General features: G+C 38.1%; 1 protein-coding gene and 1 long non-coding RNA gene across 2 annotated transcripts; one reads left to right on the forward strand and one right to left on the reverse strand.

Moving 5' to 3' along the window:
* The first annotated feature begins 727 nt into the window (after nucleotides 1-727).
* Nucleotides 728-6,622, forward strand: LOC132111757 (uncharacterized). The gene is made up of 3 exons (XR_009424849.1): nucleotides 728-852; nucleotides 5,291-5,406; nucleotides 6,163-6,622. It is a non-coding gene; the product is annotated as an uncharacterized LOC132111757 (long non-coding RNA).
* Nucleotides 884-4,084, reverse strand: LOC132111728 (E3 SUMO-protein ligase ZBED1-like). Its single transcript, XM_059519306.1, has 3 exons — nucleotides 3,108-4,084; nucleotides 2,015-2,643; nucleotides 884-1,927 (listed from the first exon to the last, which is right to left on the reverse strand). Exons 1-3 carry the CDS (start codon nucleotides 3,964-3,966, stop codon nucleotides 1,541-1,543), a joined length of 1,875 nt encoding a protein of 624 aa, XP_059375289.1. The 5' UTR covers nucleotides 3,967-4,084; the 3' UTR covers nucleotides 884-1,540.
* Nucleotides 6,623-16,892: the final 10,270 nt, after the last annotated feature.

Here is a 16,892-nt window from a genome sequence, read left to right on the forward strand (position 1 = left end):
TGTGAGGAATGGATTTGTCTATAATAGTGACAAATGGGGCAGTGCACACTAAGGCCAATCAGTGTTGATGGAAAGGACACATTGTTTGGTCTTTTGTTTGTTCAAGCACCAAAATGACAAATATATTGAAAAAAAAATAGAGCTTCAGAAGTACGGAAAAGTTGTATGGACAACTTTTATGATAATTTATATTGCTCATTCATTGTTACTATACTTAGAGATTGGCTAGGATGAACTATGACAATATATATATATATATATATATATATATATATATATATATATATATATATATATATGATACACAGTATACTGGGGTGAACTACTTAATTAAAACAAAAGCAAGAAGATGATTTTTTTTTTTTTTTGCAGTGGGAATGTCTGTACTACGGAAGCGTATTGCATTCACTTGAGAAAAAAAAATCTACTCTGTTTTTCTGAATTAACGAGTTAATTATCTCAGAATTACGAGATAATTTTTCATGAAAAAAAGTTTTTGCTCTGTTTTTCTGAATTAACGAGTTAATTATCTCAGAATTACGAGATAATTTTTCATGAAAAAAAAAGTTTTTGCTCTGTTTTTCTGAATTAACGAGTTAATTATCTCAGAATTATTTTTCTTGAAAAATATTTTTTCACTCAGTTTTTATGAATTAATGAGTTAATTATCTCAGAATTATGAAAATAATATTCATGAAACATTTTTTTTTCTGAATTAACGAGATCCCTCAAAATCCTGCCAGAAGCTTTCACCTGCACGTAGTAACGTCAGGCCACAGTTGCTGTTGCAAATCAGCCTGACCCTCCGATAACAAACAGTGCCAGGCCTACATGTACATGGGTTCAGTGCAGGTAAGATAGCTAAGTTATTATAGTTACATGTAAGGCTGAACGATTTGGGAAAATAATCTAATTGCGATTTTTTTCCCCAATATTGCGATTGCGATTTAATATGCGATTTGTTTTGTAAAGATTTTTTTATCCTCTTTTTTCCCCAACAAAACGTAATGAATTATTTAAATATGACCAACACAATATTAGATGCATTTAGTGTGAAATGTTCTTTCCCATAGGCTGGGCCTATTTGTTATAATTAAATTAAAACATGTATGACTTGAAATAAATGACATTTTTATTGAACTGCTCGTTGCAGAAACATCTATGGCTTTGCCACTGTGCATTTCAATAATTTAAACAAAGGTATGCGCACTTTGTAAACACTGTGTGCAAAATTTACAGTCTGAAGAAAAAAATAATTAAAAATAATAATTATCTTACTGCTCCAAAGTCAGTAACATTTCACACAACTGCAACAGCATTTGCTTTGAAAATATTTAGTAAAATCAAAATAAATAAAGTTATAAATAAAAAAATGGAGAAATGCACTTTTAAATTAGACAAAAACTATTTGAATATTATAATTTGGAATAGATCAACCTCACTTATCAAGTACACAACAATAACACACCACACAGACTAAAGTTCACTACGAGTATGGCACTGCCAGCTATAATGATCCAACAGTTTTGTTCTCAGTGGCTCACAGGTTTTTTGCTAAGAAAACCAGAATATTGACTTTTGCTGGCTTCAAGGATGAGCGAGTGCAAGTCACAATATTCCCTCCTGTGCTAAAAAGACGCTCTGAGGGAGCGCTTGTGGCAGGTACACAAAGATACTTGCGGGCCATGATGCACAACTGTGGGTAGCTGATCTTGTGCACCCTCCACCAAGCCAAGGGATCATCTTCTCCATCAATGGTAGGAGTCATCAGGTAATTGTTTAACTCTGCCTCTGCGACATCTTCAACAGGCAAAGAAGGAGAGGCTGCACTGGTCTTGAAAAAACTGCCAAGAGACCTCTTCGCCTTTTCCCCCAAGGGCTGTGCACTTTGAGGCATCTGAACAGTTTCAGTACGAGACCTCTTCTCCTATTAGATAAAAACAACAGCCATTAGTTTTCCAGTTAGATTTTACAGAAAAATTGTGTTTTTGTGAAATACATAATTATCATTTACCCGATGATATGTACGCTGTGCTAAGTCTACCATCTCTGTCTTCAGTCGGGTCTTGATAGCAGGGATGTTGTCAGTACTGATGTACTGTATTTTGAACCTAGGGTCCAGGAAACAGGCAACATCCAAAAGCTCCTGGATGTTTGGGTCTCCATATTTATTATTGAGGTATGCTAGGACTTTGGTTTTTATTGATTTAGTCAGGTCAGTGTCCTCAGCATCTTCAGCCAGGACTGATGTGGCAAAAAGGTGAAGAACTGGCTTGAGGTAGGAGATGCTCACATACTCCTCTCCAGAAAGAGCATCAGTAAATTCCAGTAGAGGATGCAGTGCCTTGTGAATCGACTCCAACACATCAATATCTTGCCAGGTTGGGATGAGGGAGCGTGCATATCGATCTCCAGACAATACCTGAGAAATGGCTTTGGCCTGTTCAAGCACTCTAGCAATCATCATTTCTTTAGATCCCCATCTTGTTGGGCACTCCGTTATGAGGTTGTGCTCAGGGAGTTTGAGCTCCCTCTGTGCCTCCATCAGTGCTGCCTTCTTCTTCCAACTGTGGGAAAAGTGTCCCACCAGCTTCCTGCACAGTGCTGTTGCCCTTGACACTCTGTCATCTTTGAGTGCATTTTCTGAAAGAAATAGAAAGTAGTGTATTACACACAATTAAATTTGAGTTTTGTGATTCAAGGCTATCACTATTACACACTCACATTCTCTGTCATTCTAAAATGCACACATCCACACCCCTGTCCTCTCTCTCTCTCTCTCTCTCTCTCTCACACACACACACACACACACACACACACACACACACACACACTTTTTGTGTTTATTTAGAACATGTAAAAAAACAAAAACAAACAAAAAAACAAAAATGCAGGTGGCCATTCCACAACAGACATAAAATCAAAACATAATATTTCAATTTACATATTAGAAAAGGAGTGGGAGGAAATATTAATTTAATGAATCCCCAACTACACATAATTTATATATTTGTATCCAGCTTATTACTAATCGACGCATCTCTCTCTTTTGCGCGCACGCACACACACACACACACACACACACACACACGCGCGACATAACTTACCAATGGCAAGATGTAATCTGTGCCCAAAACACTGGAGCCTCGTCCATTCATTAAGCCGCGCAGCCAGAACCATATTTGACGCGTTGTCCGTCGTGATGCAGACGTGATTCTCCTCGTGGAGATCCCAGCTGGCAAGCCCTTCTCTCAGGCCGGCTGCAATATTTTCCCCTGTGTGGTCGTCTGGGAAGTAGGTAGTTTGTAGGCAGCGAGCTCTGAGGTTGAAATCTTCATCAATAAAATGGACTGTAAGACTCTGGTAAGGCTCAGCTGTGCGGCTTGACCACATATCTGTAGTGCTAGCAAAAAACTCCACCGTTTTAACCTCCGCGGCGACTTTCTCTTTACACTTTTTGTACAGCTCCGGTATGGCAGTCTGACTGAAGTATGTACGGGAGGGTATATTGTACCGTTTATCAAGCGTATATGTCAATGCCACGAATCCAGGCTTGGTCATCGTGCTGAGAGGCATCATATCTTTGGCTATGAACTCGGTTATTGCCCGAGTGATTTCCCCGTGCCGTTTTGAATTACGTTCATACGGAGTGACACTTTCGAACATTTCGGTCAGTGATCCCTGTCTTGAGGTATTTGGCCTGTCTGGCGCACTGGTGCTCGGTATTTTGGTCATACAACTGTCATACATTGATTTGTGGTATTTTTTTAAGTGCTGAAACAAGTTTGTAGTGTTACCCCGTGAAGTCGCAACGGGAGCACGGCATGCTCTGCATAACACCTGAAGCTGTGCAGCATCTTCTTTTTTGAAACCAAAATAGTTCCACACCACCGACGTGCTGTTCCTCTTTGAGATTAAAGTCGCAGCTGTGTCAGTTACTGACTGTTCCGTCGAGGCAGAGGCCATTGCGCTACAGGTTAAAGATGAACTGACAGGATGAAAAGTTGTTGCAGCCGAGTTCTCCGCTCTTTCGCTCGCGTCACGTGCCCACCTCAAATCGCGCACGTAGCGATTAGAAAATCGCATTTTCTCATATCGCGATATTATCGCAAATGCAATTAATCGTTCAGCCTTAGTTACATGTTAATGCCAAATTATGTCTGCTAACTGTTCGCTTGACAACATGTAGGCCTACAACGAGGTTAGAATAGCTGTTTATAAACATTTAACGTTAAAGTTACGGGCATATTTTTTTACTAACTACGTTAACTTAAGTTACACCATCAACTGCAGTTGGTATGCTAACTTATGTAATGTTAAGCTATTTGTACCGTTAGTCTGCAAAAGGAACCTTAACTTTTAAGGTCGAGGGGATAATTACGTGTGATTTTTTTAGAGATATTACGTTAACCACCTTCCTTTCAGTTTGTCGGCTAGGATAAGTAAACCACGCTATTTGCTGTAACTTTAGTGCTTAAGTTGTAAATCAAGAGGTCCTTGAACACAGAGAGGCTGCTGACAGGGGGAGGGAAAAGTCACATCAGAAATCCCCAGTGCATGCAGCACGTTGAACATCGCGACATTACATAACAGTAAACAAACATTCAGAACTTTGCCAGTTTCAGAGCCAGCAGGGATACTATTTCGATTAAGTTTTGCACGGACGTTTAGTATAGTGTTAAGTGTGCTACACCAATAATAATGTTGAATATATTCTGACATTGCTTCGGTTTCTTTAGTTTTGCCTTCTCTTTTGGTTTGTCACTATGCATATGTGTCCTGTTATTGTTTTATTTGTTGATATTTTTCAAAACTGTTTACTTGATGCATTTAATAATTTGGAAACAAAGCCAGCTTGTTGAAGCTTTCCAAAGCAAGTTATATATTTTTCAGAAACTAGATTCCGGTTGTGCAGTGAATCACAAATAAATGAGTACATATAGCCTTTGTCTTAACAGTATTTACCTTGAGTTCTTGAGTCTAGCCTTCTCTATGATTTGAGTAATGTTATTGTTAAAGGTGAGCACATTCAAATGCTTAAGACAGTTTGACTTCCAAGTGATAAGAAAGGCCAATAGTTGCCTACCTATACAGTTGATACATGAAACATCCATTTTTAGCAACGTTATCACACTCTTGGCCTTTATTAATGTTCTCTTAAAAAATGCCGAAATACATTTTTGAGATATTTAAAGCAATTACAATTTTGAGGGTACAGTCCCAAATCTGTTTATATTTGTGGTGCAACACATATTTACATAAATGCTGCCTTTTTCCGACATTTGTTCAGGGCCAGCTATGGCTACATCTTCAAATACCCACCTCCCACAAGATGATGGTCTGTGGATGTTTCTTCAGAGCCGAGGGATTCCTGAGGAATATATACAGAAAATGCAGCAAGATCATGTAGGTGACCGCACATTCATTCCTGCAATATATTAATTTTAATTGTTTTACATTTTATTGAATCTCAGCAGATTATCAAAGTAATCATCATAAATTGTAACCCTATCACATTTAGTGCCAGTGCTTCCGATTTCTTTTTTATGACAAGCACACCTGCCTCTCCCAACAATGCATTCATGTCTTCCCTATTCTAGCCCTGACTTGAAATAATAAATGACAAACACATTGCTGGTTGAAATAATAAATAAATACACAAAATAAAATATTGTGCCCTTACAATTACTGCTTTCCATTTTGTTGTGATTTGATACTGTTTTAAAAGGATGGAGTAACATAAAAATTATGGTGTACATAATAGCAGTAATATATGGGAGAAGTGCTTTTCTTGTAATTGAGGTAAATGGTTATATAATTAAAGAGGAATACATGAAAGTAATCAGTCCCCTGCCTAACTTTGATGTCAAGGGTTTTCACTGTTAATACACTGTACTTTCAGCATCATTATGTCACTCAAACTTCATTGTTATGGTTACAAACATTTTTTTAGACGGCAGTTTTTGTTTTAAATTACTTAATATTTTAGCTCCTTTTTATTCCCATGCGAAAAAAGAAACAAGCAAGGGAAGAAAAATAGAAATAAATTGCTGATTTGTAGCTACTGCTAAGAAATTAATTTTCACTCATATGGAAATATAGCCATCTCTTAGATTTAAGATAACCAATATGTCTTACTGTATTGTTTTGTTTTCATTACAGATTGACAGCTCGGTAGTTGGAGAAATAGATGATGCCACTATGACTGCTTACATTCCAGCATATGGTGATAGGATTGCTACAAGGCGTTTATGTATGGAAAAACAGAGAAAAGGTGGTGATGATCTAAAAAGACTGTCCTTATTTGAAAAACTTAGAAGAAAGATGGGCACATTGACAAGCAATAAAGACACAGATCAAGATTTTGAGGAGGAGCATTCTATGCAGCCAACAAAGATACATCTGAGAAATAACAAAAGGGCCATGAAGATGACAAGGAAAATAGAACTAGGATGGATACACAACAAGAAACAAGTGAGAAAACGCAATGGTGGAGGAACCAGAGTTCTTGATATTTCCAAGAAAGCCACAAAAACAGAGATTCTATCACAAGCTAAAAAGCTATTTTCCCCCAATGAGAAATCGAGAAAGGGAAAGTGGGAAGAGTTCAGTCACAGCATTGTTGACTTTCAGGAAGCATATCTTGATGATAGTGTTAGTGTGGGAGAGCTCTATGAAACACATAAATTGGGGATTTTAAGATTTTACTTGTTCACAGAGCACCTGACAAATGGAGATGAAGTATTCACAGAGATGACAGAAGGAACTGATGAACAGACAGATGCAGCGAGGGTAAATGAGCGACAGAAAATCACAACAGAAGATAATCAGCAGTTGACACAAAAAACACATGACAGTGAACAGCAGACACACACTGTGGAAGCTTTTGTCTCTACTGCTGTAGAGATTGTTGATCTTACATCTTTGTGTGATACATTGGAGGTCATTTTTGGCCCTTTGCAAGGTGGACCATTTTTAGAAGATCTTGATGACAAAATCTTACATGAGCCTATAGAAGAGGCACAGATAAACATCAACGCCAACAGCTCAACTCCTGTCCATTCTGACACAGTGTCTGCTGGCCCATTAAGTCCTCCTTATGAACTGTTGCATGTGACAGTGAAACTCCACAGAGTCAATCTCTTGGAGGAACTGATTACCCAATTCAAGGATGAAGCGATGATGTCCTACACTGTGAAATACAGCTTCATTCATGAAATGGGGGCAGATGCTGATGGCGTGTCCAGGGATGTATATGCTGCCTTCTGGACAGAGTTTTTAGACTGTGCAGCAGAGGGTGCAGATGTGAGGGTGCCATCACTATCCCCAAAATGGCAAGAGGAAGAATGGAAATCTGTTGGTAGGATAATGGTCAAGGGATTAAAGGACCATGGATATTTTCCTTCTCGGCTGGCTCAAGCTTTTACAGCAGCAATCACATTTGGCGAACACACTGTCTCACCTGATTTATTGTTTGACTCACTAATGTTGTATCTTAGTCAGTCTGAGCGGGATCTCTTGTCCACTGCTTTGCAAGACGCCCTTGATGGTGATGATAAAGATGAACTTCTTGATCTTATGGATCGCATGGGAGTAAGAACAGTACCAACACAAGAGAACTTGAAAGCTGTGCTTCTCCAAGTTGCCCACAAGCAAATAATCCAGCAACCAAAATATGCACTGGATAACATTGCAGCAGTCGCAGGACCAACTCTCAGGGATTTCTTCCCCAGTGTGATGGATATGCAGAAGATGTATGAGGATCTTAAACCATCAACTCGAAAGGTATTAAAGTTGATCACGGCCTCTCCAGCTACTCCAGCAGAGAACCAAAGTTTGCGATTTTTACATCAATACATCAGGGGATTGGATGAGATAGGCCTCCGGAAGATGTTGAGATTCGTGACAGGGTCTGATGTCATCTGCGTTAAAGACATTCAAGTCATATTCACCCCTTTGGAAGGGTTATCAAGGCGGCCTATTGCACATACTTGTGGCCCAACTTTAGAGCTGCCATCAACTTACAACAGCTATCCTGACCTCCGAGCTGAAAGGGAGGCTATACTGTCCAGCAACTTCTATGCAATGGACATTGCATAGAAGTGTCTCACTCACTCACATGTACACACTCTTCCCTCTTGCCCAGTTATAGCCTTATCAGTGCCATCTGTTGACCTTTAAATAGTGTGTGAATGTGAGACAGAGCACATAGGGGAAGTAATTAACTTAGGTGGTGCATTATGAGCGCAGGGTGATTTATTTTTTATTTTATGTTTTTCAGTTTCAGTTTTGTCCAGAATGTCATTACCAAACTTACTGTGGAAACATGTTTACTGGCTGAAGAACATTTTGTTGATGGACTCCGAATATATCCAGCCCTTAGAAACATTTACACTTGATAACCTGACAATAATCAGTTTGATTTATTGATAATGATACAGGACCATTCAAATGCCATTTAGGTTGCCCTGTTTGCAGTGGGCCCAAAGTGTGTCAAATCACATTTGGTCATGCTGAATAGTTCCACCATAAGGAAAAATTTTCCATTTTGACAATGGGAACATGTTTTGCAACGTTTCATATGCAGTTGCTGTTATTGCCAGACTTAAACTGTCTGTAGAAACATATTGAGTGGCTGAACATTTTGTTAATATACTTTAAGGTCCACTTAACCAAAAAACAATTATAAGCATTTTACGCAATGTATGTTATAAATGCATGTGGAGACATTTTAATTTTTAAGTGATTTAGATACATGTTCCAATATTTCAAATGTACTTTTATGTAAGCCATCATTTCTGTTAGCAGTTTAGGAGCATACTTTTTGGGACAATTTAAAAGAAATTTTCTTGTAAAGTTGCATTTTCATTGAGAAATTAACTTGGACCCTGAGGTAATGTCAGCTTATGTTAAATCTTATTATTGGCAGTGTTTGGAAATATGTTCTAACATACAGCACTGTACATTAGAAGGTGTTCTGCTTTTTACAAATAAAAAGCACAGGTTTCTCTCTTTTGTACAGATGTTTTCAAACAAATCAAGTCTTTACTGCAGATAACACACATGGATCTTGTCTCACACAGTAGAATTACTGAGTTTTGACAACTGCACTTCAGTTCCTGCATTCACCAGCACTCTTTAGACAACATATTTAAACAGTCATGTCTACATTACCAAATTTACCAAATAGGCCTATTTCCTACATGCACAGTAAATCACACGGGGGGGGAAATGTTGCACTGCACTGGTTTATTTATATGATGCCAAATAATTGTGTAAAAAAAAAGTGCTTTATGTGCAGCCCAGAGACACATGATTACAAGATACAATAATATGTTTGATTTAAAGGCCATCCAAACATCATGTAGGTTTCCCTGTTTACTATGAGCCCAAAGTGTGTCAGATCAAAATCTGGTGATACAAAATAGTTCCACCATAAGGACAAATGTGCAATTTTTGACAGTGGCAACATGTGATACTTTTCATTTGCAGGTACAGGATTGTTCCCAGTTCTGTGGTTGAGATGTACTTTTTACATAATGATGAATAAAAAGAGATGGTATAGAGCTCAGTTGTGAGATGTCAATTATAAAAGAGTTTATTAGTGATTGCTTAAACATAGTACTTCTGTCAAACATTTACAGTGAATGTCATGGTATATAACCTTTTCCGTCCAAACTGCAAATCTTTTTTTTATTTTTTTTGGCTATGAGAAGGTGCTCACATTCAGTCATTTGATCCAGTAGAACAACTTTTTAAATCTGGGTACGTATGTAAGCACGTAAGAACATGTAAAGATCAATGGCTTCCTCTGGAGAGGTTGGTGGATGAAGACTGTTTTCTGCCATGGCAAGGCAACAAATGTCAAACACTGTATTATCACAAGGATATGGTCCTCTCTCCCGACATTCCTCCCTACAAGCCTGTATCTTCTGTTGGGAAGCCTCTTTAAGGTACTCCCTACCACCAAAAAGTTGGGGTAGGGTGTACATCATCTCTGGACGTCCACCTGGAGACACAGCATTTCTGGATGGGCGAATTCTGTGAGTGTTCCAGAGGTGGACAACATCCTGCAGTTCTCTCTAAATATAAAGAAAAAGAGTGGGAAAGTAAGAAAATTAGTCCACAATACCACCTGCAGGCAAAATAAATGCTTATGGTCCAGTATGATACAGTAGAGCCATTTCTCAGTTTCATGCATGTTAAATTCTATATTTGAAAACAATAAATCTCTGTATGTTAAGATTTGTGTTATATGATCAGGGTTATATGTGTCCCACTAATGCAGAGAAACAATTTTCTTTCACCAAAATGTACATAAAAGTACCAGAATGATATGAACAAAAGTGGGCTACTCATAGAACGGTAAATTTTCCTTGTGTTTTACTATTATGATGTTTTTAAGTTGATATTAGATAGCAGTTTGTGCAACATCCATATAACAGGATTAATATTACAGCTGCATTAATGTTTGTGTTGCACTTTATTGTTGTAGATGTAGGCTGCTGCTAAATCTAACTACTTATACTTAGATTCACTTATCTCTTTAAAAGTCAACTATATGTAGAAAAAATTGTAATCTACAAATTAATTTAATAATCTAATTAAATAACTAATGCTTATCGCCCATTTGCTTCTGTTATTGAACAGTTGTTAGACCTATGAAATTAGATAATTAAACTGCATGTCACAACATTTTGGCGTATTGACAAAATCTATAGCTGACTAGCATATCACAATTTACATGTCTAAAGCACATTTCTTACCTCTATTATTTCAAGACATGTGAACTGTATTAGACTTTTGTCTAGGAAGTCACCGGAGAAGTCGTCAGAATCTTTTAGATCTTGAAATAGGTTGATCCAGAACTGTGCATGCTGCTTCCTCAAAAATCCCCACCAATGATCTATCCGTTGGTTATGATTGCTGGAGCCATACAAATAGCAATTTCTCGAATAGTCCGTATGATCATGTCTCAAGAACATCTGCATCTGTTCCATGTAACAATTCTCTGTCCCTAAGTCTGAGCGAATTCGGGTGGCTGTCCCATTCCTTGATGACACCGCATCAATAAAGTATCCAGCGATGACCTTGGGATCACTACTTGTAGAGTATGCATGTAGCCATATCATCATTCGTGAAAACCCGTCAATTGCACCCTTGATGCAGATCCCATATGGTTTGAGTTTATCATATGAATCAACATGCCATAAAAAGTTCGGGCCTGGATTATGATACAAACGTCGCCGAAGACGTTTCCGGTGCCTCAGTTGCACTCCATGGGGATCCAGTATTTTCAACAATTGCCTGATTGTCTCTTGTGTCACCACGTAGCCAGCCTGAATGCATTTCAGATGCATCATCTTATATCCGTGAAGCATACCATATCGGTTCAACTGGTCCTGGAGAAACACAGCAATGTCAAGCAGATCAGAATGTTCTTTTCGTCTGAACAGGCGCAAAGTCTTGAGTTGTCTGCGCAAAGTTGACGCACTTATAACAATACCATTTATATTGCTTAAAGACAGCAGTATCTCCCAATGTCTCAAACCCAAAGTAAAATAAAACCGTATTAAACTTGAAAGGCGGGACATGTTTACTTCCATGCAATCTAGCTAAAATAGAGCCCCTGGCAGGTTTTTGAGGGATCTCATTAATTCAGAAAAACAGATCAAAATATATATATATTTTTTAATGAAAAATGTATCTCATAATTCTGAGATAATTAACTCATTAATTCATAAAAACAGAGTGAAAAAAAATGTTTTTCAAGAAAAATGTATCTCATAATTCTGAGATAATTAACTCGTTAATTCAGAAAAACAGAGCAAAAACTTTTTTTTCATGAAAAATTATCTCGTAATTCTGAGATAATTAACTCGTTAATTCAGAAAAACAGAGTAGATTTTTTTTTCTCAAGTGAATGCAATACGCTTCCGTACTTTTCAGATGCACATTGGAGGGTATTTTTCTTTCAAGCTGCATTCCTTACCCTTTTCTCACACAGAAGTGATTTACACAGAGAAATTTCCCATTAAATCAAGGCACAACTTTTGGAGAGTTTTAAATTCATGATCTGTAGTGTATTTCTGAACGTGATCTGGAAAATATATATATTGATCAAAACTCAAGATTTAAAAAGCTGACAAATTGCCAACTCATGAAATACAAATAATTTTATTCCCATTAACTTTGTTTTGGCAAGCTGCTGAGCATCCTTGGATTTAAATGCATGGGGTGCAGGCATCTGTTAAGTTAAAAAAATCCTTGTGTTCCTCTCAGAGGAACTGCAAGTTTAGCTGCATATTTTAGTCAAAATTCCACATCCTTATAAAATATAATTGCAAATATAGATATATATATATATATATATATATATATATATATATATATATATATATATATATATATATATATATGTGTGTGTGTGTGTGTGTGTGTGTGTATGTATGTATGTATATATTATAAATAACTTAGTTTCCTTAGTAACCATTACAGCAATGTATTGTATATAAGTAAAAAGTATTTAATTAAAAAAAATTATGGTTTATTGTTGTAACAATTCATTTTGAATGGGCTTTTAATAAAAGCAGACTCACTAAATTTAAAGTGTGTTTAGGTCTAAAGTTTTTAACTGATGGGTAGCGATCCAAAAAATTATTTCTGTTCTGCACTAATAGGGTCAGATGGTTGATTGAACTGCATCACCCTGAACTAAAACCATGATCTACTCAAAGAACATAAGATCCAATCAAGTCATCCACTTGATTTGTATGGTGAATTACTGATAGCAGAGACCATAAAACTTTGAAAAAGTTATTGTTGGGCCTTTGCAATTTATAGTGATATTTTATTCAATTCAACAGTTTTTGCTGTTTTGTTGGGATGCCACTTGTCCAGAGTCCTGTACTGTTAAGTCTGGGTCTTGAAAGCAAAACAGTTGAGAACAACTGGTTTAGGTGAATTTACACATAACCAACTTAATTTGTTTCAGTATCCATCCGTTCATACTGTATGACAGCAGTGAGCTTCAGTGATGTGAGGTTTCTGGTGCTCCTGTTTCCTCAAACAACTGAAGAGAAACTCCGGTGAAGGACTTTTCCAACCTAACAGATGGGTTTATGGAGCCCCAGGGTTTAGGCTTTGGCTAATGACTGTAGCAGGCAACCAGGTGGGGACGAGCTGTGAAGACGGGTAATGAAGTTACATAACTCAACTGTCCTGTGGGTGCTCGAAGAAGTGTCAACTTACCTAAATATAAAACTTAGATAACAGTAATTTCAGAAGAACTTACTCTTTTAATAACAGTTAATAATTTGAGGTATCGAATTGGATTTTGCAGGAAATGTTTATGCATCAACTAGAAAGCCAAAAGTTGTGTAGTTTACCTTTAAACAAAGATTCAGGAATGTTAGACCATTCAAAAATACATAATACTGTGCCACAGGATTTTATCTTCCTGTTGTTTAGCCATTACCATTATTCACTGTCACTTTCATCATAGATCTATTAGTCAACCCCTCTTCTGAGAAAATCCCTATTTGATATCTTCATAGTAAATAAAATAATTTGTAATTCGACTAATGTTTACAACTGAATATATAGTACGTTCATTACAATTTATTTACATTTTCAGTAAGGATAAAACATTTCTTGCTCAATTCAACACACTCCGAACCTCTCCAAAAAAGCTTTTAGCTGAGAGAAAGAGATAGATTTTTTTGTAGCCTCTACCATTAATCCAGGTTAAAATGTCAGGGACCCCAATCTACATAACCTTTTAAAGGAAATAAAAGATGTTGCTCTTAAAAATATATCTCTAAAAGTTAGAACAAATAATATGTCAAAGAATTAATGTCTAATCAGGAGTGGATATATGGAAACCCATATGCATCTGTTATGTAGTTACTGTCTACTTTAGAATGACTGTTATGCTTTGAAGCTCATTATAAAAGCAAACCAATCCCAAAGAGACAAGACAAGTGCTAATTATGCAATACTAATTAGGAAATTCAACATTTGTTGCATCATTTATGATCTTCAGTCAGCATCGGGCTGCAATTTAATTTACATGTAATTTTTACTGTGGGTTTGTTTTGTCTTTTGATAAATAGGTTTGGAGTGGGAAGTGTGTTTGTTTCAGGACCACCACTTGCTGTTGATACCCACTGGAGGGCAGCAAAGTAATGCTTATGGCACAAAATGACGCGCATTTGCTCAGTTTTGCTTGGGCATTTCAGACTTGGGCAGTTCTCAGTCAACATCTTATTCTGCACCAGATGTGTTTCTAGATGATGTTTCTACAGTGAGAACACAATGAGACGGAAGAGGCAAAAGAGACATTTTATCCTTTTGAAACTATCGGCTGGTATCACTGTTGTAAAATGTTATTGACACGTTTTATTTATAACACATTATTTAATCTTGTATTTCTGAAAATTTGTTTAGTTTTTTTTTTCTACTGTCAATTTATCACTCCCAGTGATGTTCTGCACTCAAAGCAAATTTATATTATCTTATAGATTTTGAACAAAACAATGTTAACCAGGCTTCATCACTACGTATTTTCTTCTAAATCACTGAGAATATCTACGCTGGTTTAGGTTCAGCAGAATGTTCTAATACATAATTATGCATGAACTCTCATTATGAAGCACAGAAACACAAGGCGTCTCAACTGAAATGTATTTATACTTTTGTAACGTGAGGGTTCGGTATGTGGTGGTATATCACTCTTTATACTAATGAACAGCAGAATGGAGACAGAAGACTTCAGTCAAGCGGCACTTTTACTGAACACCGTCACAACAACAACACTGCCTTCAACACAGCCTTTCACGTGACCTCACTAACCAATCAGAAGCAAGGACTTAGACTGAGATAAACGTGAGTGAATCAGATAGGCAGCTTCAGCAGAATATCCTTACTGCATTAAATATGTAAACACATAAAGGTGTAAATAATTAACTGACTAAACATTGTAAATATACTTCTAGTATATTAACTCAAATATAAATCATATTAAATTCTAAGCATTACAACTTTCCAACATGAAATATGAACTCCACTTCTAAACCTTACATTTCCTCCCCCACCCACAAAAGAAACGTCCCCGTTTCCCCTCAAATAAACAAGTAACAGTCACCACAGCAATAAACCAACTGTATCAGTTCAGAACATAGTCCTTAAGGAATCTTGGAGGTCTAACTGAACGTTTCCCAGGGCGTAGCAAAGAACCAGACGCCTGAGGAGTGGAGGGGACAGTGTCAAACTGGCCTACTGGGTCAAAGGAGGGAGCTGAGCAGGACTGAGTCAGGGGAGAGCGGGATTGGGGCTGTGGTCGGGGTTGTGGATGGCCAGTGGGAGGGACTAATGAGGGAGTATTGCCCTGGCCAGATAAGGTGTAGCTCCTCGTGGCTGCAAACTTTAAAGGCTTAAAGGGCAAAGCACCTGATAATGCAGTCAAATGAGGGAGTTGAGACTGCAAAACGTCACGTGTAGGTGTCTCCTGTCCACAATCTGGCACAGGAGCATAGTAGGGTCTGAGACGGTTGTAGGGAACAATCTGGGACTTATCAGACTGATCCAGGAGATAGTGAATCCTGTATGTCACTCCAGGAGAATCCACATCAGATCCTAGGCACTCTAATATTTCAAAGGGGCCTTTCCAGTGAGGAGCAAGTTTTTGTTTTGCTGTAGTGGGGTCATTTAACCAGACAAGGTCTCCCGGAACATAGGGAGTGTGCTTAACACTCTTGTCATACTGTCGTTTCTGCTGATTGTGGGCATAATCTCTGTTCCATGCAGCAGAATTGAAAGCGGACTGAAGTTTCTGTGTCAATTGTGCAACATAGTCAGCAGGAGAACCCGTAATAGACAAAGATGGTGTGTTGTTAGGTAACAGCATGTTGACAGGCATCCTGGCTTCATGACCATGTGTGAGGAAGAATGGTGTGAATCCTGTTGTAGAGTGTTGGTTGGTATTGTAAGCCAAAGCAACTTGGTTGAGACAGTCATCCCATTCCCCAGACTGCTGAAGAAGTGTCTTGGCTAACTGATCAATAAGTGTCCTGTTGAACCTCTCAATCATGCCGTCACACTGAGGATGATATGGGCTGGTTCGTGTTTTCTGCACGCACAGCAGGTCACACAGATGTTTCACCAGGTCAGATTCAAACTGACGTCCCTGATCAGTGTGAAGCATTTCCGGAATACCATGCTCACAGATGAAGTTTTCAAACAGACATTTCGCTACTGTTATGGCGCGCTGGTCTGGAATGGCATAAAGGTTGACATACTTGGAGAAATAATCTTGGACAACAAGCACATACCTGTTGCCACGACTCGTGATGGGGAGCTCAAGTATGTCAGCTGCAACCTTTTGGAATGGCTCAGTAGCAACAATTGTTTTCATAGGAGCTCTCTGATAAGGTGTGGGACTCCGTCTGGCGTCACATGGAGTACATTGCTTGCACCACATCTTGATGTCACGTGACATAAAGGGCCAGTAGCACAGCTGTTGAGCACGATTCAGGACCTTATCAGCAGATGAATGACCAGTTACAGGATTTCCATGCAGCATCTGAAGAACAGTGTCTTTCAAAGCATGAGGGACAATCAGTTGATGGAGCACTGATGTTGTGGATGGGTTGAAAACTTTACGGCAGAGTACACCATTATGAAAAGTAAGTCTGTGGAATTCTTGCCAAAATGCTTTCTCAACAAGTGTGCGTTTTTTCATGCGCCAGTATGGGGGTTTCTGTCCCTTACCTGTCCATCTAATAACCTCTAACAGTACGGAGTCTCGCTGTTGTTCCTTTTTAAAATCCTCTTCAGGGAACTGCAGCACAAATGTGGAGGAGACAGACTGTTGAACACACTGTGAGGAGGTC

Source organism: Carassius carassius, chromosome 31, assembly GCF_963082965.1.
Source record: "Carassius carassius chromosome 31, fCarCar2.1, whole genome shotgun sequence".
NCBI lineage: Eukaryota > Metazoa > Chordata > Actinopteri > Cypriniformes > Cyprinidae > Carassius > Carassius carassius.

Coding starts and splice junctions, on each gene's coding strand:
- LOC132111728 (XM_059519306.1), bottom strand. CDS start 3,966: ATGGCCTCTGCCTCGACGGAACAGTCAGTAACTGACACAGCTGCGACT. Junction 2,644..3,107: donor CAGATTACATCTTGCCATTG/GTAAGTTATGTC, acceptor TATTTCTTTCAG/AAAATGCACTCAAAGATGAC. Junction 1,928..2,014: donor CACAGCGTACATATCATCGG/GTAAATGATAAT, acceptor TTTATCTAATAG/GAGAAGAGGTCTCGTACTGA.